This window comes from Gadus morhua, chromosome 17 (assembly GCF_902167405.1).
Source record: "Gadus morhua chromosome 17, gadMor3.0, whole genome shotgun sequence".
NCBI lineage: Eukaryota > Metazoa > Chordata > Actinopteri > Gadiformes > Gadidae > Gadus > Gadus morhua.
The window spans coordinates 4829412-4852656 of NC_044064.1; the positions used below are offsets into that span (position 1 = coordinate 4829412).

Sequence of the window (23245 nt, forward strand, 5' to 3'; positions counted from 1 at the left end):
GAGAGAGAGAGAGAGAGAGAGGGTGAGAGAGAGAGAGAGAGAGAGAGAGAGAGAGACAGAGAGAGAGAGAGAGAGAGAGAGAGAGAGAGAGAGCGGGAGAGAGAGAGAGCGGGAGAGAGAACAACAGACACTTTTCAGAGTGGTGTCTTCATAATGAACCACACAGGGGTGGCTCCTAATTAAGCGTCTGCTTCTTAGATGGCACATGAACCAAGGTCAATGGGTGTTGTCTTAACTAGTTTTATCTACTAACCCTACCCAGGTTCATAAAGAGTATCCACTGGAATCGAACATCGTTCATCCCTTGTAGCAGAACCAAGTTTAGTTTAACAATGGGGTTGAAAATCCGTGTGTATGAATTGGTATTGGTGAATCATTTTTCTGAACAGGAAGAGGGAGGCGGTTGGATAGGTGTCGTAGACTTCCGGTTGCGAGGGTTTCTCGCGTGACACGAGGAAGAGGAAGAGGAAGCGAGACTAGACCTTCTGATGGGGTGTGATCCACTTGTCACGAACGTTGCCTAAGATCTGTGTGACTGCTGGGGCAGGTATAGAATGGGATCTCCCGGCGTCTCTTATCAGACCACAGATAAAGAGGTCATGTAAATGCTTGTTATGAGACGTTTGGCTCGGGCACGCATCCCTAAATGAAGTGTTGCACGGCTGGCTGAGACAGCAGGTCTAGATTACATCATCTCCATGCAACGTGACCCCCCCCCATCCCCCCACACACACCCCACCCCACCCACCACTGCCCTGCCAACTACAGGCGTAGTATGTGGTTTCACAAGACCATGGGCGTGGCAAGGAGAGAGAGAGGTGCTAGATGAGTCACACGTCACTAATCGTACACCTCCACAGTATTATGGTTTGTTGTGACAACAGCAACAGCTTTTCACATAATGCATTTAAGACCCACAAAAACCCAGGATACACTCTTAACTAGTTTATGCTATTAGAACCATTATAGATCAGACATGACGCCTGCTATATAAAACAAAACCACCTAATACAACCTTACACACTATGCAACTTTTTCACTGATCACCGGCTATAGGCCTATAACACAACAGATTGAAATGAGTGCTCTTGTCCATTCTTGGAAAATAATTGAACACATCCTGCCAAAGACTTAAATTATGTTTTGATGTAGTGGTGGGCATGTTGCGTTCATGGAATATGTCTCAGAATGGCCAGCAAAGTCAGTGGAGTATCTAGACCAGAGACAATTGAGGCCACAATGAACAGAGGCACTCTTGTGTGTGTGTGTGTGTGTGTGTGTGTGTGTGTGTGTGTGTGTGTGTGTGTGTGTGTGTGTGTGTGTGTGTGTGTGTGTATGTAATTAAGAGAATGGACTTTTCCCGCCTAGCCCTTTCTTGCATTAACTGCAACTCATAGGTATGGCTAAACCAACCAAAGCCAAAGTCAAATTCCATCATACTATTAAATAGATTACGTAGACAGAAGAAAACAAAAACAAATCATTGAAGTCTGAATTCCCTTCTGTGCATCGGTGCACAGTCACATGACAGTAGGGCCACATGACAATACAGAAGTTGTTGCCACCATAACAAACGATGGGAGTTTAATTTAATAAGCAGAACATGGACGGTAAACCGACCATTTGAAAAAGACGAAAAAGATAAGAGCAATATTATTCAATCATGCTCTGCAGGCTGCAAGCAGGAAGAGAGACAGGAGAAAGATAGATAGTGGAGAGACAGAGAGAGAGGAGGGAAAAGAAGGAAAGAGAGGAGAGTGAGAGAAGGAGAGATATATAGAGAGAGAGAGAGACGACCAGCCAAGGAGAAGTTGAAAGGGGCGTCATCATATTTGCCACTTAACTGCATAATGGCCGGCGTTTCCGGCTCGCACTCCAAATACGGATCCATCCTGTGCGTCCGGTGAGGTGTGCGACCCTGGGTCCGTCACAGCAGGTTTGTCTGCGTGTGTTTTCAAAGTGAGCCAAGGTAGCCCCAACCGTCTGCCTATTACCTGGCCTGGTTAGCTTATATGTGGGCGGTAACTGGAGCTGGACCTCGGGTGATGATACCCGCAGCCCATGGATGGGTGTGTGTGTGTGTGTGTGTGTGCGCATGTGTGTGCGTGTGCATGTATGTGTGTGTTGCCAATGGGGGAGTCGGGTTCCTGGTTCCAGGTTGCTAGTAACACACCAAATTGATCATGGTCAAAGACCTTAAATGTAGAAGTCACTCCCCCGATTCTCATGTCGCCCCCTCCCTCATCTATTGTGATTCCTCTCTTTAGACCGCCTCCCAGCCTTGTCCAAACGTGAGGTAAAAAACCCAAACGCTATGTGTATAAGCCTTTCTCCTCCCAGTCTCTTCCTTAAGACCAACAGATCGTATTCACATGGTGGGAGAATGAAATGCAAAATTCCATTTTCACAACATCTTCCATTTAATAAAAAAATATTGAATCATGAATGATGAGTTGTCATGGTTCCGAAAGATGCTAATATGTTTACCCACCAAACTAAGGGGGGAGGAGGGGGGAGAGAGAGAGCGAGAGAGAGGAAGAGAGCAGAAACCAGGAAAATGAATTGAATAGCGACACGTCATTTGTCGGGGCCGTGAGGGCTGTGCGATTGTCACTACGCCGTCTGTCTACTCACTCTGCTAGCACCGCTTACATCGGCCTATATTCACAAAGAAGGGGGGGGGGGGGGGGGGGGAGATGGAGGCGCATAAGGTCAGAGCTAGGGTACGGGGGTCACTCTGCCAATCAGCCATTCATGCACCTTTAATCAGTCAGAAATATGAGAGCCGGCGGCACACTCACAGGTCCCTAGAGCCCGGAGGGCGGTGAGTGACAACGGGGTGCTCTGACATAGGCGCTGTGTGTGTGTGTGTGTGTGGGGGTGTGTTCTGCATTTGTGTGTGCTTCAAGGGGAAACCGGGGAGGGGGGGGGGCAGATAGGATATGTGTGCCTGTGTGTTGGGTAGGGTGCATCTCTTAGAGGAAGGAAGAACAACTGAATATCATACAGCCAACGTGCAGGCAGCTGGGAAATAAAGCAATGAGCTTTATTTTCAGCTTTAGAGCTAAATAAAGCCATCGTTTCAACAGAAAGCAGAACAAAGCTCACCAACAAAGATTATAGTTCCACGTTGAGATGATAAGGTTGACAGTGGGTCTACTTAGTTATAGTGGTTCGCGTTTGGGGACGGCTTTGGTGTATGCCTTTGTTGCTGGACTGCCTTTCGAGGAACAAACAAAACATTCTTTAAACCAATCCATGCTATCGACTTACGTAAATAGAAACCAGACGCCTGTTCGGACATCACCGGCCCTCTCCACAGCAGTCCACTACATCATCATTCAATATGCTATAGTATTCATGACCCCACAAAGGCAGAACTATCCGATCAATAATGAGAGAATTTGCGGAATGAGGAACTCGTGTAGACAGACGGAGAGCACTATTCGGTTCAACTCTCAACGCTAAAGGTACTGCAGGTATCCTAGGGTAGCGGGGAGCTCACCCCTAACCCCTCTTCTTAATTAAACATATTTTAATTCACCGGAAGTACATTTTGGATTAAAGTCTATGGGAAATTAGTAAATAGTAACTAGGGCAAATAAGTATAGAGCGCAAGAGATGGTGTCTGGAATTGAGGTTGTATGGTCTTGTGGTGATGACTCATTGCAGACACACACACAGAGACACAAGTCACACACACAGAGACACAAGTCACACACACAGAGACACAAGTCACACACACAGAGACACAAGTCACACACACAGAGACACAAGTCACACACACAGAGACACAAGTCACACACACAGAGACACACGTCATACACACAGAGACACAAGTCACACACACAGAGACACAAGTCACACACACAGAGACACAAGTCACACACACAGAGACACAAAGTCACACACACACAGAGTCGAGTCACACCACCCTCAGATTTCGTTCCGCTATTTTCCAGAAAGAATGTGACATGGCCAGATTTGGAAAACCGGCCGTCAAGGAGAATGAGAATTTGTATGAAATGTCACAGTCAAACAACAAAGATAAGAAAGTAATTAAAAAGTAAATTTGATGGGATGAAAATATAGTGTATGCTGTTGAGAAGAGTTCCGGTTCTCTGTGAGGCTTACCTTGCAAAGTATGTAGTTCAGGGGCTGCAGGTCTGGGCAAAGTGCTCTCTGGCAAAGACAAACACGTTCTAAACAAACTTTAACTCTGTTGCTCTTCCCGTCTCTGTCTCTCTCTCAGTCTGTCTCTCACTCTCTCACACACACCCACAGCATATTTCCTGCTTTCTGCTGTTTCAGCCCTGCCCCCCAACTCTCACACAATGGAACAAAAAAAAAGAAAAAGGGAAAAAAAGTTAAAGCAACCGAATGCGTTCTCAAACTGGGCTCGTCTGCCTGACCGGCCCGTTCAACGGCCTAGTAATAAACAGTTAGTTGTCATCTGTTTTATCAATGTGGAGATTTGAGCTTTTTTAAATCCTAGACACAAAATAAAGTACAACAAACTTAGAATTATTTGATAGTAAATTATTTGACCAGCATATTTTTACCCACCTACAATATGTAGGCTTCTGTTCAAGGTACCGAGATGCTTTCTCGAGACACTTGTTCTTTACTCTTTTCATAGTGAATCAGATCAGTACAATCAGATTGAACCGAGGCCTTGCGCATTAATGTCCTCTCTGTAATCATCCCCGAATGATTTACTTGATCTGATTGGATTAGAGACGTTAGGTAGCATCCACATTTTGGGGGAAATTACCACTTGCTCTTGTCTCTTGACAACAAGAACAACATACTTCGTTCAAAGGGCCTTAATAAAATGTTTTAACATTTTTAGAATGGGTTACTTGATGGCATGGCTTGTAGACTTTACAATGTGAGTAATATCCAAGACTGCTCTGCTGGAATCCCTTTCTTAGTCAAACCGAACTTGTGTGTGTGTGTGTGTGTGTGTGTGTGTGTGGTGTGTGTGTGTGTGTGTGTGTGTGTGTGTGTGTGTGTGTGTGTGTGTGTGTGTGTGTGTGTGTGTGTGTGTGTGTGTGTGTGTGTATGTACGTTTGCGCGTTCACATGATTAATCACCAATGGACTCAACAACCCGAGACACACCCTGGTAAGTAACACCTACCTGGCACTCCCAGTGACTTACCCCCACGTCTGCATGGTGATTACCGGCAAAGTCACAGAAAACACTTATTTTACTAGCTGGGCCGCACAACTGTTGGAAAGAAAGCAGAAGTAAGAAATTGTTTGTCATTCCCCACAACAAATTTGATTTCAATTCTATTTTTGTGTTGGAGAAACTTTTTGGTGTAAGATTATGTGTCCCCCATGTCAATTGACGGCTACAACAGAAGAAAATGTTGTCTTTTCAAATTATAATTAATTAATTTGTTGTTAAATTATGCAGCAGTGGTAGTTTGTAGTTTCCTTGAACTTCCTCTTATGCTATGTTTAGCTTTTTTCCCCCCACACCAATAGAAATGTATCATGTTTAATATATGGCAAGTATAGCACGATATGCTAAGTACCAACACATGCATGGTACAGTCATTGTAATGAAGAATATTTGCATGGATAATGCATGCTCCTATGTCATGTGGTTAGTGACTCCATCAATAACATTTATGTAGCCTTTTATTATTCCTACAATGAATCACTAATTCCAAGAATAAGAGGCGTCACTCATTTGCCCCATCGTCTATAAACAAGGGAGCGAAAAGGTTTTGTTGCGTCTGATTGGTGTATTGGTTATACCTAAATTACAAACGTAAAACGAAAACAATTATTTTACCTGTCAGAGGCCTTAATGCCAATTTCAGGGTACGGGTAAACAATTAAAAACGTAATACATGTTTAGGTTTCCTCGAACACCAACACCGAAATCTGGTTACCATAACGACTCGCGCGTAAATACTATTTCTGCGAGTTTCCGTTGCGTAGATTGGACAAAGATTTAGCCTATCCTTTGGAGTTAAAGTTAGCTTAGTCCGAGAGTTTAAGCATTTCTTTTCCCAGTCAGCAAATTATTTGTAGTCGCTTATGAAATGGGTGTTTTTCAGTCCAAATCCATTGTTTCAGAGGAAGAATACACGTTTGTGGCATCGTCCATGCGACTGGGGTGGTAAGGGGCCAATGACACCGCAATGGTGAGTGCTCTCGCAGATATGTTTTCTCGTTACTTAAGATTAGTTTAGATACTACTAGTGGTGGTTACATTAAATGTACTCATTTCGTTTGAACAGGTGACGTCACCAGGTTAATTATTTATTGTATAATTATTATTATCATTATTTCAAAGCCTAATCACTCACTGGTGTAGGCAGCTGCTTACCCGATCTCCCATCATTTTATAACAGGTTGAAAGTAAGCAAGAATTAGGCTTGGGTGACCTCTAGTGGCAAGCATGTGTAGTCAAAAATGAAATCAATGACCTGTTGTCACACAAGTGCAAATCATCATTCAGTGAAATGAGATGCCCTTACATTTCCCTTTAGATATAACGCATTGTCTTTATTACACCAGAAGTCGTTTGCTCACAGCACAAATCTGAAATGATAGAAGTGTGTTATCTGTGTCCTTGGTCCTGTGTAGGGCGTGACCTGACGTCAGCCTGGCTTACCAGGGGGACCATGAACACTTTGCAGGCCAACGGCACAACTCCAGTCCACGTGGTGAGCACGCATGCACACTCCAGCCCACGCAGAGACACACCTCTCATCGGTACAATGCGTACTGCACCATTTGTACAGGATAAGGTAGGGGTCACCAACCTTTTTGAACCTGAGAGCTACTTCATGGGTACTGAGTCATACGAAGGGCACCCAGTTCTATACACTCTTCTGAAATAACAAATTTGCTCAGTTTGCGTTTAGTTATATATTACTATTGATGATTAATGATACTCATCTATGTGAAGGCATGTTAATTAATTAAGTCATGTTAATGATTTCTCACAATAATTATCAACAATGACTTAAAAAAGGTGGGAAAGAGTTGTTCAAGAATGAGTAGTGCTATTTTTAGAACAGGCCTGCGGGCGCCTCATGTGGTCCTTGCCATGGTGGTGGTGACACCTGGGATAGGGTAATGTGGCCCCAATGTCATCACCAACCCAACGTCAGTGGGACCTTGTTAGAGAATTCCTTGCTCGACGGCAATGATCTTGCGTGAAAATGTTTTGTTTTTGGTTTAGACTGTGTCGAAACTAACTGTAAGAGAAACAACTAACTAGCACTAACTTAACACACAGGGAGCAGTTCTGCCCTCAGGATATGGCTCCAGTCTGGAGGTACTGCCCTGGTTGCTTCATACCGTCACCTTTATTAGGATTTACAAGCTGTTTGTGTGTGTGTGTGTGTGTGTGTGTGTGTGTGTGTATGCATGTGCATGTTGCATGGGGCCTGCAGTCTATGGAAAGCCAAGAAGGCCACAAACTGGCCCTAGAATGGCGCGGTAAAAGTGCTAAACAGCATGGAAACCGTATGGTTTCCATGCACTTTTACCGCTGATCTGACCGAGCTGATGCATGCAGAAGGGGGCCAGCATTGCAGCACGAGCTTGACAGAGATGACCAAGGCCTTAGATTAAATCTTTGCTGTGTAGAGATGACCCCCGTGGATGGACCCGTTTGGAAGACTGGCGACTAAATCATGTAATGGATTTCTATGGATTGTTTGTGGAAGTTTGGCACTAACATGGGGCTATTAAGGGTGGGCTCTAGGTTTAAGATTTAATTCAATGAGTAATGTAAACTGAAAGTTGGTGGAATTAGTTGTTACATAATAGAATCATGTTTGATTGTATAATTTAGGCATGTGCAAAACAGCTGGTCAAATATTTAAAAGGACAAGACTGAAATGACTATCAACGTTTAAGCATGGCAAAGACAGGGCTGTAGTAAAACCTTTATTAACTTTTTTTTCATCAAGTCAAAAACATAAACAAAAGGTACAGAGAATGAAGTGTTGATTTCTATACAGTGGCAACTTATTTAATTTAAACATTCCTTACCCTCCCCACCCAACTCCTAACCCTGTCTGGCCCATTTGAGGCACACACGCTCACCTTCCACAATACACACACGCTCACACGCACGACAGCCAACCGCGATCATACACCCGGGAGTCCAGACACCCAGAACGCTCTGGACGGCACGGTTAAGGACGGTGGGACTGGCTGGGAGTTAGAGCCGGACCCCATCTTAGGACTCTTAAATAGATCAGAAGTCCCACCGAAAGTATGTCCCAATAGTGCAATCTGCGCTTCTGTGTGATGTGAAAGGCCAAACGATGCAATGTCCCTTTAATTCTAGACAATTGGTATATTTGGTAGACTCATATCAGCCTGTATTTCCTTTTAGCAATACCGTGAGCCAGATGTTTGGTGGGACTGAAAAACGCCGTATCCAAGAGGACTCCCAGGGTAATCATATCCTATGTTCCCAGCCCGATCCCAGAGATTTCACCCCAAATCACAGGTATACAAACACTGGTAGAAAACAGAACCGACACTGATCTCAAACAATCAGGATTACTTGGGGATGAAAGGGATATAAAGGGACGAGACCCCAAGTAAACCTAGAACATGAAAGGGGGGCACACATCTTGATGTTACTCAAGCACATCGAATTAAACAATTGCCTTCCTTAACAAACGTAACCAGGCCCCTGGGAAATCTGTTAACCCTTGGCCATGAATTAACTTATTTTAATATACAAATAAATGTCACACCAACGTAGTGGGTGTGGAATTATTAAGCGACACTGTCCCATCATGTGGACACTGCTGTATTTGACGCCCCCTGGTGTCCAAAAACTCAAAAGGATTCAACATAGCATGTCAAACGTGGCCAAGCCTAAATGAAAACCAGCAGCCATTTTTCCATCAAGGGAAACAAGCTGGTTAAACAGTTTTTTTTGTGTGGAGGGGGATGGTGAGTTATAAAAAGTAAAAGGACACTACCACTCATCTGCAGTGTCTGAGCCTCAGAGCCTCCTGCAAACAGGTTTTAGAAAGCCTTCAAAACAAACCAAAGATTTTTTTTTTCTCTATTCTTATTCACACAGAATAATTAACTTTGTTTTTTATTAAATAAATTGAGCAAGTCCCAAAAAATACAGGGAGGACTTGTTTACACATCAGCTATCAGAAATTGGAAAGGGATCCACCCAAGGCTTAGATTAAAACATTCTATGGGCTACTCATGCAATCAATGGCAAAAGCAGTAACTCCAAACTAAACATCCCTCATCCGCCCATAGTTCACTTTCCAAAACTAAATTTAAAGACAAAATATATTTATTCTGAGCGTTAAGAATATGTCATAAATCTTTTTTTTTTAGGGTTCTCAGTGTAGAGGGAAAATGCGTGTAAAGGATGAAGAAAGAAAAAAAAGCGTTCTTTTTGTACAAGTCTTTGAAGTGTGGGGGACATGGGGATGCTGGTGGATGCTTCATGACATCATTCACGTTAGTCTTTGGGGGGGGGGGGGGTAAGGTGGACGTGGTAGGAGATTGGGTACGACAGGCCACGAGTGATGGCAATGGAATAGGTTGGGTCTTTAGGTGTGTCTCGCTCGCCTGCATGCCAGTGTCTCTCACCCCCCGTCAGCCAGGACTTATTCAGCGCGTGTCACAAAACCCCCTCCGTAGCTCTTTTGTTTTTATTACTAAAACGCTAAATTGTCAAAAAATAAGCCTACCGATTTCTTTGTATTTGAGCCACTCGCCTTTCTATATATTAAAAACCCGCTCGGCTCCAGGCTGTCCCCCTCCCACCCGCACATAAAGGGCTTCTGCAAAAGTGGCAGCCACTGTTTATTTACAAAAGAAAGATGAGGTCTACATGTAGATACACTTCAGTAAAATATGCACAAAAGACAGGCTCCACCGCCCACTCCTCCTCGACTGCTGCGACTTCGTAGGCCTACGCTTTAAGGTGTTTCAGCCACTGGAAGCCTAGTTTTTGTTTCCCCCCGTAAGGCGTTTGGCAATACTTCCAACTTTCCCAATCCAATACTGAACTGGGAGACGCGGTTGAGAGGGAGAGAGAGAGACTGGATGAAGGTAAAGAGAACCCCCCTGTTCACCACTTCTCCCCCCGGTTTTAGTTTTTCCTTACATTTCAACTCGTGTTGACAGTTGGAGCAAACAGAAAAAAAAGAATCTGCTTCAACTGCCAATTAAAAACAAACTAGTGTACATTTTGAGAAGGCAGCCACTTCCTCTAGACGAAACAGTTCCAAGTCTACTGAATTCAAAGAGTACTAAATATATATATATGTATCTTTTTTGGGGGGGGGGGGGGCTTGGGAGGAGTCAACTTCCCTTTGCAAGGAACCAGAAATGTATCCTCTGGCTCTTGTGTGGTCGTGACTTAAGCCCCTCGGTCTCCCCGCCCCAGGTTGTTGGTGTTGGTTTTAAAAAGGCGTTATTCTTTCCTTCAGTTGTCCACCTCGAGGTGGGGCAAGGGGGCCGCTGGCGCAGGAGTGGTGGGGTCCCCTATAGGCCGGCGCACCTCCTCCTCCTCCCGTGAGGCTCCTCAGTTGTTCTCCTCGTCGCTGTCGTCCGGGCTGATGGCCGGACTGTAGGTGGGCGACGTGGGGCTGTAGCCGGGGGAGGTGGGGCTGTAGGTGGAGCCCTTGGGGCTGGTGGGCGAGTAGGTGGGGGAGGTGGGCGAATACTTGGGCGAGGTGGGCGAGTAGGTGGGCGAGGTGGGGGAGTACTTGGGCGAGGTGGGGGTGTAGGTGGGAGAGGTGGGCGAGTAGGTGGGCGAGGTGGGGCTGTACTTGGGCGTGGTCGGGGAGTAGGTGGGAGAGGTGGGGGAGTACTTGGGCGAGGTGGGGGAGTACTTGGGGGAGGTGGGGGTGTACTCTGGGGAGCTGGGGCTGTAGGAGGGCGAGGTGGGGGTGTACTTGGGGGAGGTGGGGGAGTAGGAGGGCGAGCTGGGGCTGTAGGACGGGGAGCTGGGGGTGTAGGTGGGGGACTGGGGTGTGAAGCGGGGGCTGGAGGGAGAGTAGGAGGGCGAGGTGGGGGAGTAGGACGGGGAGGTGGGGGAGTAGTTGGGGCTGGTGGGGGTGTAGTTGGGCGACGTCGGGGAGTAGGATGGCGAGGTGGGGGAGTAGGAGGGGGAGGTGGGCGAGTAGGAGGGGGAGGTGGGAGTGTAGTTTGGAGAGGTGGGGCTGTAGCTGGGCGAGGTGGGGGAGTAGGAGGGGGAGGTGGGCGAGTAGGAGGGCGAGGTGGGGGAATACGAGGGGGAGGTGGGGGAGTAAGACGGGGATGTGGGGGAGTAGGAGGGGGAGGTGGGGGAGTAGCTTGGTGAGGTGGGGGAGTAGCTAGGCGAGGTCGGGCTGTAGCTGGGAGAGGTGGGGGAGTAGGACGGGGAGGTGGGGGAGTAAGAGGGGGAGGTGGGGGAGTAAGAGGGGGAGGTGGGGGAGTAGGAAGGGGAGGTGGGGGAGTAGGAAGGGGAGGTGGGGGAGTAGGAGGGCGAGGTGGGGGAGTAGGAGGGCGAGGTGGGGCTGTAGTTGGGGCTGGTGGGGGAGTAGGAGGGGGATGTGGGGGAGTAGGAGGGGGACGTGGGGGAGTAGCCGGGGCTCTGCGGGGTGTACCCACCCGGGGAGCGTGGCTCGTAGGCCGGGGAGGTGGGCGAGTAGTTGGGGGACATGGCCCCACCTGAAAGGTCAAAACACAGAAGGCGGATTTACAAGTCAGTCCATACATTCACATAGAGAGCGTTGATATTTAGGAACACAATTAGGAACTACTTATAATTGCTGAGTGGAGCATTTGCATATAATGCTTGACACGGAAATAAGCAATTTTTAAATTATACTTCAAATCCATTTCAGCTAAACTACAACCCATCAACAACCCAACAACAACAAGTGGGTGGAAGCTAGTTCGCCTGGTGCGAGCCAACATGGACGCCAGCGAACGTGAAGCCCTCTTGAGGAGCAGAACCTACCTGGAGAGGGGATGTAGGGGCTGGCTGGACCCGGAGAGCCTGGAGATCCAGGGGTCGGGGACCAGGCTGGCGAGTAGCCCGGAGAGAAGCCACTGGCATCGGACGCGGCGCTGGGCGAGAAGCCCGCGGCCCCGGGAGTCATGCCGCTTCCTGGATGTGGGGAGAACGAAAAGGCAGACGGTGAGTCACTGGGAACGCAAACACGAGGAACACCACAGGAATATAGGGCAGGCCTTGTGTACACATACCGACACTGGGGGACCACGCGCCGTAGGCCGGGGTGGCGCCCGTGTTCCATGGGGTCATGGCGGGGGACATGCCACTCATGGGGCTGGGTGCTGAGCCGAAGAACATTCCAGTAGCTGCAGAAAAGAATATACATCAATAAAAAAAGGTCAAATATTTTTATCACAAAAAGTAATATGACCTCGTGGCAAGGGAGCGGGGTCGCGGTATCTCCGACTTACGTCCAGCCACGCTGATGCCGGGGATGTTGGTGGGGATCTCCATGCCGTATTTGCACTTCTCCGCATCCAGCAGCAGGTCAAAGCAGCCCGTGCCGCACGGCGCGAGCTGGCCCAGCATGATGTTCTCGGACACGCCCTTCATGGGGTCGTTCTCCCCGTGGGACGCCGCCTCCATCAGGACGTCCACCTGTGACACGGAGAGGGCGCCGTTGAGAAGCCAATCGAGTAGGGCCACGAAACGCGGTTCCCGTTTCAACGCTCAGACAGCAGTCAAGACTCGTTCATAACGGGCAAACTCACCGTCTCCTCAAAGGAGCACTTCATGAGCGGGCCGGTGTCCTGCCTGTTGATGCCGTGACGTGTGATGGCCATCAAGTGGCCCCTGCTGGTCATGGTGTCACAGAGCAGGGCCAGATGGCGGTAGTTGACGTAGGAGCCGTCAAAGGAGATCACGTGGTACAACTCGCGCTCCAAGGCCTTTCGGACGGCCTCGATACCGAGTACCTAACAGGCGAGAGGACATCGGAATGAGGGCGGAAAGTATGCAGAGTATGACGGAAAAGTGAAACAGAAACCAAGACACCATTAGCCTTTAAAACTAAATGAAACAGATACCAAAGGACACACCAGGATGTGTCTAAATCACAGGCGAGTTTGAGGCGGCTTTAGGCGTACCGTGAAGATCTCCACGATGTCGTTGGAGGTGGTCCGGACGGGGTCCACGTCCTTCTCGCTGAGGACCCGCATGAGGCCCACGCCGTCTGTTTCCAGGATCCACTCCTGCAGAGCCTTGAACTCGCCCTCCTCTGTGATGATGATCTTCTTCTTGTTGTCCGTCTGGGGCAAGTGCATGTACACCTGGAGAGAGAACGACGGGAGTTGAATCACCGACCACTGGTTTGCACACGTCCTTTTTATGATGAGGGACATTTTGACCAATGGCGTTATTCCTAAAACAGCCAACCTGTTCTAAACATTAGAAAATGAATACAAGCTAAAATATGCGTGTCCATAATTTATTTATACATGTCTGCAAGTGTTTTGATATAAATCATTTGAGGTGTAAACGGTGTTCCTGCATTACCTTGCTGATCTGCTCGATGCCCTGTAGGGTCATGTCCGTCAGCATGTTGGACTCAATGCACCTCAGGAAGACGTCGTCGTCCATTTTGTCCACCACCTCTTCGTCCTGAACAAATAAAGAATTCAAGTCAACAATGAGAAAAGGTCAAATAACCAGAACTCGTGTGTAACTAGTGGTTCATTGCACAACAGTGGTTAACTGGACTAGACCATCAATCCTTCGCACCTCATGGAACTTGTTCTCGTCGCTGTTCATGATCCTGATCCGCAGAACCAGCTTCTCAGCGTTGTCGTCATTGAAGATACAGTTCAGGTCATCTCCGAAACCTGGCCGATCATGGCGAAACATTGCAGGTTAACGTATACACGCCGTGGCCAGCGATAGCGTCAACCCCCCCAGTGGAGACCGTGCAAGGCTCTCACCAGCGTTGATCTTCTCGGCGATCTGCTCCATGGTCAGCTTGCGATCAGTCATGTGCTTGCGGTCGAGCTCGATGCGCAGCAGCCAGGGGGAGATACGCGTGACGTCAAAGTCGGGCATCTCATAGTAGACGTTGACCCACTCCTGGTCCTCGGTCACCACCGTGCTTTGGGGGTTGGGGTCGTAGTAGATGGCGGTGTTGGCCGTCACCTTGGGGGGGGGAGGAGAAACGGTATTGTTAATGAGGCAATGTGTAAGGTCGAGCCACTCCCAGTAAGAAGGCAGGAGACTTTCAGTATTAAAAACCATTAGAATAATGTCCTACCCACTCAGACTAGCTGAGCAACTCAAGGTAGTAGTAGGATATTGTGATTCTTGGAAACAGATACGGGCCTCCCAGCATTAGATTTAATTGAACATTGTAATCACTATCCATTAAACTATCCGACTACAGAGCTAGCTGAAATGTTACAACGTCATGCGCCCTTGACTCAACTGTTGAATTGAATCCCCAGGGGCTGCTCCCCAGGATTTGAAGACATCCTTACCTTGCGCAAGGTCGTGTGCTCCAGTCGACACAGGATGTCCTTGGCCCGCTCGGCATCGCGCGACGCCTGCCCCAGCAGGAACACCGTGAGCGAGGGCGTCTTGGGCCTCTTTGAGATGTTGATCAACTCCTTGAGACGGGGCACACCCAGAGTGACGTTCTTGGCCGACACTCCGGCGTAATGGAAGGTGTTGAGCGTCATCTGCGTGGCGGGCTCTCCCAGGGACTGGGCGGCCAGGGCTCCCACCATCTCACCGGGGTGTGTCTGGAGGGGAGAAAGGATTCTTGCGTTCATCTCATCTCATTTTTGTCCGCTTATCCGGGGTCGGGTCGCGGGGGGAGCAGCTCAAGCAGGGGGCCCCAGACTTCCCTTTCCCGGGCCACATTGATCAACTCTGACGGGGGATCCCGAGGCGTTCCCAGGCCAGTGTTGAGATATAATCTCTCCACCTAGTCCTGGGTCTTCCCCGAGGTCTCCTCCCCACTGGACGTGCCTGAAACACCTCCCAAGGAAGGCGCCCAGTGGGCATCCTTACCAGATGCCCGAACCACCTCAGCTGACTCCTTTCTAAGTAAAGGAGCAGCGGCTCTAATCCGAGTTCCTCACGGATGGCTGAGCTTCTCAACCTTCTTGCGTTCAGTCGATAATATCTCAAAATATAAAGACATAGTCATGATCATAGATAACCAAATCCTTTCGGTCCTTCCTTCAACTACATACGGTTCATCTACAGTTTGTCGGGACAGCGCTTACGGCTACCCTAGGGTCTAACATTGACGCCGCGGTCAAGTCGGGATGCCCTGGCGAAAACTCACGATGGACTGGTTGAAGCGGGTCTCGATCTCCCCGAGCAGCCAGTCGTAGGCCTCGGTGGACAGGCGGAACTCCTCCGTCATGCGCTTGGAGCAGAGCGTGGAGCGCAGGTGGATGTTGAAGAGCAGCGTGGCGTTCTCCTGGGCCTGTTTACTCAGGTGGTCCTCGCCGTTCACGATCACCAGCTTCTTGCTGAGCTCGCGGACACCTGCGGGTGACAAAGACCATCGATCGATCCATGGGTTAGGATGTAGGCAACGTTGTTCTGAGGCATTGGACTATGCATTGTTATTGTTCGGATAGATTTAAACTCATTGTAAGCATCTCTCTTGGAAGTGTTTAGTCGACGTTCTCCAGTTAATTAATGCCGGGAATTAGACCTCTAAGTCCGGTGTACTGCCCTGCATCCAGGGAGCCTTTTGCAACTCTAAGCTGACTGTGTTCTACTCTTTTTATAACCTGTGCGGATGGGTCAGGAAGCTTTATATAACTCAGCAGGGCTGGAGATGTCTAGAGGAAGCTATTTAATCCCATATCCAGACATTGATCCATTTGGATGACGGGCGCTAGGGAATATCGGGGCTGTAGTCGACCAGGGAATCGTGGTCGACTGAAATTCAACCCATTGTTAAACCAATCACTTTGTTGATTTAGAGAGGGAAAAAATGCACGTTATCTCTGGATTTACTAAATGGGCCACAATGCACTCCTATCTAACTGGTGACCTAAATATCACGCAAAGTGTTATGTGTGGCTTGTATCTAAATAATGACAATGGCCTACCCTCGACCACGCGGAGTGGATTGAGGTCTGTGGGTATCCGGGGGTTGATTCTGAAGATCTTCTGGGCGTTCCAGATCATTCTGGCCAGGTTGCATGGCAGCACCACCTAAAGTTGAGGCAGAGAGCGATACAAATCACACCACTTTCCACACGTCCGCTCCTGCTTCTTAAACGTGTTGGGTTTCTGATCGGGGTCCACATGGGTGACGCCGTACCTTGCTGTCCCCGGTGGGGAAGATTGCACGGAGGATTTCACGGTCCTCCTTCATCTTCTCGTACTCCCTCTCGAGGCTGCCCTGCACGTTGGCGTTGGTCAGCACGTCCTTCACCACGTCCTCCTGCAGGGTGCGCCGCAGCGCCCGCTCGTTGGTGCAGTCAAACCTGAACCTGGATTAACGGGGCAGGATAAGAGCGGGCTTAAGCCACCGATGTTGAACACGCGGCCCGAGACGTCCAAGGAATCCGTACTGAGGGATTTACTGTACCGAAGGACTTAAGAACAGCGCAGGAAAGATAAGACCATGAACCGTGGACCAGTGTTTAAACGATGCAAAAGCGTAGTGCCTACTAGTCTTGTATCGTACTGATTCAGTACCACAAACTACTAGGAACTATATTTACATTGAGATATTTAGCAGACGCCTTTATCCAAGCGACTTACAATAAGTACATTTATCAAAAGAAAGATAACTATATACCACTATAAACGTACATGTTTACACTAATATTCTGATATTAACACTGGTGGTAGCTCTTGAAGTTAGGTAAGGGTCTGTAGGTAGTACCAGTGCTAATTAACGTCCTAACGTTAACACCCGTCTTCTCCCTTACCATTACACCTGTGAGATAATACACATTAGCTTATCTCCACAGCGACAAGCCCTCTAAACACACCACGACGAGAGACCCTCCCGACTCACTTCTTCTCGAAGGCCTTGTTGGAGGGCTTGAGCGTGGCCATGTTCTGGAACTCCACCGCCTCTCCGGCCAGCCCGTCCTCGCCGTAACGCAGCTGCACCACCTGGTTGATGGAGTTACGCACCGTGGCGTCGTACTTCACCATCACCGACTCCATGGACTTGATCAGACGACGCTGGATGTAACCTGGAGGTGAAAAATAAAAATTGTATCCGACTGAAAACCTGCTATTTTCCCCCCTCTCTACCTCTAGGGACTCTTCTGGAAAATGTCGACAGGTGGACTTGCTCTCCCATTCCCACTTCATGTCCCCCTCGGCTCAGTTTCGTTTCACCGCCTCGGCTCACCAGTCTCGGCTGTCTTCACGGCTGTGTCGATAAGCCCCTCTCGGCCTCCCATGGCGTGGAAGAAGAACTCTGTGGGCGTCAGGCCGGCCAGGTAGGAGTTCTCCACGAAGCCCCTGCTCTCAGGGCCGTAATCATCCTTGATGAAGTGGGGCAGTGTGCGGTGCTTGAAGCCGAACGGGATGCGCTTGCCCTCCACGTTCTGCTGCCCCACCACGGCAATAACCTGCAAGGGGGCGAGATCACGATGTGGTCAGGATTCTGGAGGATGATGAAGGATTATAAACCCCCTTTTTTTCGACACAATAGGATCCGGTGCCGTTAGGTGCGGGCCTGCCTACCTGGGAGATGTTAATCTTGGACCCCTTGGAGCCGGCCACCACCATGGACTTGAAGTTGTTGTACTCTGACAGAGACTTCTGCGCAGAAGACCCTGTTTTGTCACGGGCGTCGTTGAGGATTCGGTTGACCTGGTTCTCGAAGGTCTGCCTCAGTGTGTTACCGGGCGTGGGCTCTAGCTCGTTGTTGTGGGCCTTCTCGATGACCTGGAAGAAAAGGGGAAAACCACAGCAAATAAATTAGGTACTCTCCTATTTTAGCTCGATCGGTGCTCCAAAAACAATCGTCTCTGGTGCTTGCATGACTGGTTGTACTGAATTTGTCTCGTGGCAGTGCCCTTACTTCTATCACATCTTGTTTGGCTTTCTTGATTGTGTTCTGGATGTCAAGGTAGGTCTTTGCGTCGGCAATGGAGTCACCGATACCGATGGAGTGACCTGGAGATCACAAACAATGAAGGTGAGTACAACCGACCATGAACGTATAAACAATGTGAGTCAATCATTCCCACTACATCGAGCAAGGGTCTTTAGATACTATATACTACTCAACAGGCTTCGTCCTAACATAACTTTACGCAGAAATATCCCCCTATATATTAACTTCCACTTCTGCTTGGGCTCCTCACCTTCAATCAGCAGCCAGTTGTTGACCACCGTCTGGATGTTGGAGTAGAACAGCCGGGTGATGTCGTGGCCCATCTCCAGGTAGGAGATGTGGACCAGGGAGCCCGCCGACGTACCCAGAGACTTCTTGCACAGGATGCCCATGATCAGCTCGCCGTTCTCCACGATCACCTGGGGAGGCAGTGGGACCCGGGGCAAAGGTGAGTGGGACGTTTGTGGGATAGTTTCATAATATTTTTCGATGTACATTTTGGAAAGGGGCAAACGGTCATGTCCCGTTACAAATCTGCTGGGAATATTTCTTTATAAGTAAAGTTTGATTTGAATGATAAAGAGGTTCAGAGGGGTGGCCTAGCATGTGGCGTCGGAATCGAGGCGCAACGGACCTTGGTGTCCCCGGGAGAGATGTGTTTGTAGGGCCCGCTGTCCTCCTCGTCTGGATGGGTGCTGTGGGTCCGGATCACGTTGATGTGTCCGGGGATGATGAGGCTGAAGATCTGCTTTCCCGTCCAAAAGGGGCGGGGCTTGATGATGGCCGGCTGGGGGACCTTGCCGTCCCACGTGGAGAGGAACATCAGCAGGTTCATCACCTCTCCCTGCCATGGGAGAGAGCAGCGGACGAGGTTAGTAATAAAATACCAACGGTACTTTAATGTCGGCAAGCAAAAACTTTTCTTAAACACGACACGACGGATCTAGTAGACCTTACCCGCTCTAGGAAGACGTCCCTTTTGGTGAATTTGCGTACGGCTGTGAGGGTGTCCTGCACGATACCCATGACGGGCCTGTTGGACTGGGGGGTGACGATCATACGAGGCACCATGGCCAGTTCCTGGATCTCAGCCCTGGTCTCCAGGGACTGGGGGAGATGCAGGTTCATCTCATCCCCGTCAAAGTCAGCGTTGTATGGAGTGGTGACACTAGAGGGAGGAGGGGCTTGTTATTGACCGTGTACACTCTAACCCGTTTGGAGCGGGAACTCTGATCGTACTGGAAAAATATGTGGCACCGGAGGTGCTGATTATATGACACAGTTCACTGTGTGATCGTAAAACTATAAAAACGGGAACAATCACAGCATAAGTAGGGTTAGGTACTTTCCAGAGGGAGTGCCGCCAAAACAAATATGAGGTTACTAGTATTACTTAGGAATAACCAACCGTTAACTGACGTTTTACAGCCCGATGTATTAAAGGGGGTTTACATCAATTATTTCAGTTTACAATGTTGTACCTGAGGTTCATTCGGAAGGTGGACCAGGGCAGGATTCGCACCCTGTGCCCCATCATGGACATTTTATGTAGCGTAGGCTGTCTGTTGAAAATGATGATGTCTCCATCGCACATGTGCCTTTCCACCTATAAAGGGGGTGGGGGGGGGGGGATATTCTGTTAATTGGGAATACTTTAGATGTGATGCGTTTCCACTATGGACTGGAATTTTTCCTGGGATCTTACCTTGTAGCCAATCTGTAGATGAAGATCACTCGGCTTAGGGTGGAACCGCAAGTCAATCCTGTCCCCGTTGTCTCGGATGATGTACTTGGCGCCCGGGTACTGACTGTTTCCTCTCCGTACCAGCTCCTGTAACCTGGCGACATTAGAGGGAAGTGCTATGTTTTAGCATACCAATAAAACACTTGTAGGGATCATCCGGTACACAATAACAAAAGGTCTATAAATAGTCAGACATTTGAAAAGACATGGCGTGTCATACCTGTCAATGTTAAAGGGTGTGACGATTTCCGGGAATGTCATGTTGGCGGCGATGGACCGAGGAACGCCCACTTGGTCGATCTGCAGGTTGGGGTCCGGGGTGATGACGGTTCGGGCGGAGAAGTCCACACGCTTTCCCATCAGGTTACCGCGGACGCGCCCCTCCTTCCCCTTTAGCCGCTGCTTCAGGGACTTGAGCGGGCGCCCAGACTTTTGCATCGCCTGTAAAGGAGAAGAAGAAGAAAATGAGGAATTAATTAGGAATGTATTAAAAATAAATTGTGTTTCGGTTTTCATGTTCAAACAAAGAACACATCCGTACCCTGGGCAGTCCCGGCAGCTCGTTGTCGATCATGGTGGCGACGTGGAACTGGAGCAGCTTGACGTCCTCTGCGATCACGTGGGCCGCCGCGCCGCTCTGCTCGTTCCTCCTCAGCTGGTTGTTGATCTTGACGATGTCGGCCAGCTTGTGCGTCAGATCGTCCTGGGAGACACACCGTGTGGCGCATGAGTTTCAGCCGGACACCAAGGGTAGTCAAACAACTGCTCCCACTCAAGAGAAGTAAAGTGTCCCCCCATCGAATGAAAACGATGCCGTTTAACCCTCTAGAAGCCCAGCTGGGTGTACCTGGTTGCGAGCTGAGCCCTGCATGACCACGGCCGGTCGGACGGCCAGCGGGGGCACGGGCAGCACGGTCACGATCATCCACTCGGGCCGGGCGAACTTGGGGTCCATGCCGAGGATGACGTCCTCCTCGTCCGAGATGCGCTTGAAGATCTCGTGCACGCGCTCAGGGTTCAGCAGGATCTTCTTCTCCTGGGAGTCCTCGTTGACGTGCTTCCACTCCGCGTACAGCTCCAGGCCGGAGCGTCGGATGCGCGGCTGGTAGCGCCCGCAACCCCCGTGACCCTGGAGGAGAGGGACGCAGAGAATTGTGAGGACACACAGAAAAGTGTTGCACAAGGAACAAAGCCGTGGATGGAGAGGTACGACCGTGTTGGTTGCATTAGCGGCAGAGAGACAGTGATGATGGTGACAACGTTACCTTCTCCTTGGTGATGTCCTCTGACTCCTGCTGTTCCACGCCAAACTTGTTGTCCATCTCTTCGCCGCCTTCACAGATATTTTTGCCCTTACAAAGCTCGTAGACGTGAGTCAGTCGCTTTCTGGGCTGTCCTTTCGATTTCACCAGGATGTCTTTGATCTTGGGATTGTTCTGTGGTAATAAATAAACACATATGAAAGATTAAACATTTTTGAAGACGAAACCAAAACAGAGGCTTTCCATTGGACTGAGTTACGACTGAAATGAGTGTGGGCATACGAACCGAATCGACTAGTAGTTTGGAGCAGAAGAAGCAGACGCATCGGAGAACCTTCATGATCTTCGTTACGAAGCCGACGTGGAAAACTGGCTTTGCCAGTTCTATGTGCCCAAAGTGGCCCGGGCATTCTGTCATGTTGCCTGGAAAACAAGTGGAAGTAGGAAGAGGTCAATGTGGTTAACTCCCTACCTTTTGTGTAACGAGATATGGAATGAGTTACGCTGGCCCAACTTTACCTGCACATGTCTGACACCTTCCAGATCTTTCTATGACCCCTTGTCTTGGGTCCATGAGGCCACCAAGTTTTGGACGACCTCCTTCAGTGGTTTCGGGGTACTTAATTCCCCCTTCAGTGACTGACATCCGTTTCTGAAGAGATAGCCATGATGTAAAAGATTGAATTGATTAGAAACAAGTTCGTAATATGGTCAATTGGTCATGCCTTCAGTTGAATCCCATGATCAATTTATCACGACCAACAAAAAAGTTAAAAACAAACCAACATTCTAAAGAATGGTCATTGCCAAATATGATTACTTTAATACACCAAAACAACGTATAGCGAAAAAATCAAACATGTATAGCAAGGACTTTCTTGGAATTAGCTTTTATTAGAATTTCCTTATATTTAAATCAGTCGAGGGTGATACAAACTTGTGAAAACGTAACGGCAGAGGAATTAGCTTTATAGCGTACATTATTCGCCTGGTGACATTTATGTGCAAGTATACGTGTAAAACGGTCAATAATATAGGGGGTTTAATTCATGAGATGGCCTGATTTAGTAACGGTATGCTGAAAGTTTGACCAACTTCCTGCAATATGCCCTTGCTAGTTAGCGCGAGCCTCACTAGCTCGACATAGCTAGCTATGCTAGGCTAACAGCAAACGCTTCCTTGTTAATAGAACCATGTCTTTAATACGAAATCATAACCGCAAGGCTAGTGAAGAAATCGTAATATTAATGTGTGAACGATCAGAGAATAAATGAATACCCAGTCCCCAAAAGAAAACCTACAAGTTCATCTGGGCTGATGATGCCGAATTGCACTCTCTTGATGAGGCGCAATGGGCATGCGCTGTCGCCGGAGGGCGGTCCGTGCATCCTGTCTATTCAAAGAGACGCGTCCTCCCTCGGCACGCCGCTTTGTGAGAAGGAACAGCTTTAAATTGTAACCAGGAGTAAGTCCAGGCCGCCAGCGGTGACCGGAACGTCTCCGAAGGCGATATCCCAACTTCTGTCTGCCCTATGAACCTATTATAAACGTTTTATTCCCAACTATTCTATCTACCGGCTATCCCCTTCCCTTTTTATGTTCTACTCTGTGGAGCGCTCTCCGCGCTTCTGAGGGCTAGTGTGCCCAACGATCGTTTTTATAGACTGGATATATGCTACGGGTTTACAGACTCCAAAGTGTAGGGACTCGCTCATTCAGAGGTGGGGCTTGGATCCATATCGTAAAGATCTCATTGGCTATTGCCCACGACATCATGAATAATATATTATATTACACGTATAGCCAATCGTAAAGCACGTTTGTTCAGCCTACGAATGGTATCTGCTTAGACGTCATCAGCCAAAGCTTAAAGCCATCTTATTGGATATAAATTAACAGAGGCGGTTCCACTATGCTCTTCTGGATTGTAGAATTTGAATATTTTATTTTGTTCCCAACGATTGGTGCTTTTCTTTAATAATATGCAAGAAAATGACACCACCGACCAATCGCAATCGAGTTGTAAGGAAACGTCAATAATTTGGACAAACCCCGCCTCATTTCCGATGTTTGCCGAAATTTACCGATATGAATTTCTTCCCTCTGAGCAAAATAAAAAAAATCTGTGTTCTACCGTTGGTCTCGCTCTGAACCAGCTTCGACTCCAAG

General features: G+C 48.6%; 2 protein-coding genes across 3 annotated transcripts in view; both read right to left on the reverse strand.

Moving 5' to 3' along the window:
- capgb (capping protein (actin filament), gelsolin-like b) overlaps window positions 1-4293 on the reverse strand; it is a 9205-nt gene extending 4912 nt beyond the window's left edge. The window contains exon 1 of one of the 2 annotated variants that reach the window (XM_030338189.1): window positions 4135-4293. Coding sequence is in view for 1 of the 2 variants with exons in the window: in XM_030338186.1 (XP_030194046.1) it covers window positions 1845-1891 (47 nt within the window). In the remaining variant the exon portion in view is untranslated. Of the gene's footprint in view, window positions 1-1844; window positions 2143-4134 lie in introns of those variants that run through there. The other variant, XM_030338186.1, reaches the window with a different exon arrangement.
- A 3616-nt stretch (window positions 4294-7909) lies between these two features.
- polr2a (RNA polymerase II subunit A) lies at window positions 7910-22464 on the reverse strand. The gene is made up of 29 exons (XM_030338021.1): window positions 22378-22464; window positions 21596-21728; window positions 21363-21499; window positions 21080-21250; window positions 20662-20943; window positions 20356-20517; window positions 20035-20255; window positions 19776-19908; window positions 19552-19676; window positions 19028-19238; window positions 18705-18914; window positions 18321-18489; window positions 18035-18129; window positions 17695-17898; window positions 17357-17579; window positions 17012-17195; window positions 16307-16478; window positions 16092-16197; window positions 15311-15516; window positions 14496-14759; window positions 13950-14157; window positions 13753-13853; window positions 13528-13632; window positions 13119-13301; window positions 12744-12947; window positions 12444-12630; window positions 12225-12338; window positions 11977-12126; window positions 7910-11684 (listed from the first exon to the last, which is right to left on the reverse strand). Exons 1-29 carry the CDS (start codon window positions 22462-22464, stop codon window positions 10555-10557), a joined length of 5877 nt encoding a protein of 1958 aa, XP_030193881.1. The 3' UTR covers window positions 7910-10554.
- Window positions 22465-23245: the final 781 nt, after the last annotated feature.

Bases quoted from the DNA above. Each gene is read 5' to 3' on its own strand.
- polr2a (XM_030338021.1), bottom strand. From the start codon at position 22,464: ATGCACGGACCGCCCTCCGGCGACAGCGCATGCCCATTGCGCCTCATC. The intron at 12,948-13,118 runs GTACGCCTAAAG...CTCGCCTGTTAG, and splicing joins ACATCGTGGAGATCTTCACG to GTACTCGGTATCGAGGCCGT. The intron at 12,127-12,224 runs GTATGTGTACAC...CCCCACATCCAG, and splicing joins CGCGTGGTCCCCCAGTGTCG to GAAGCGGCATGACTCCCGGG.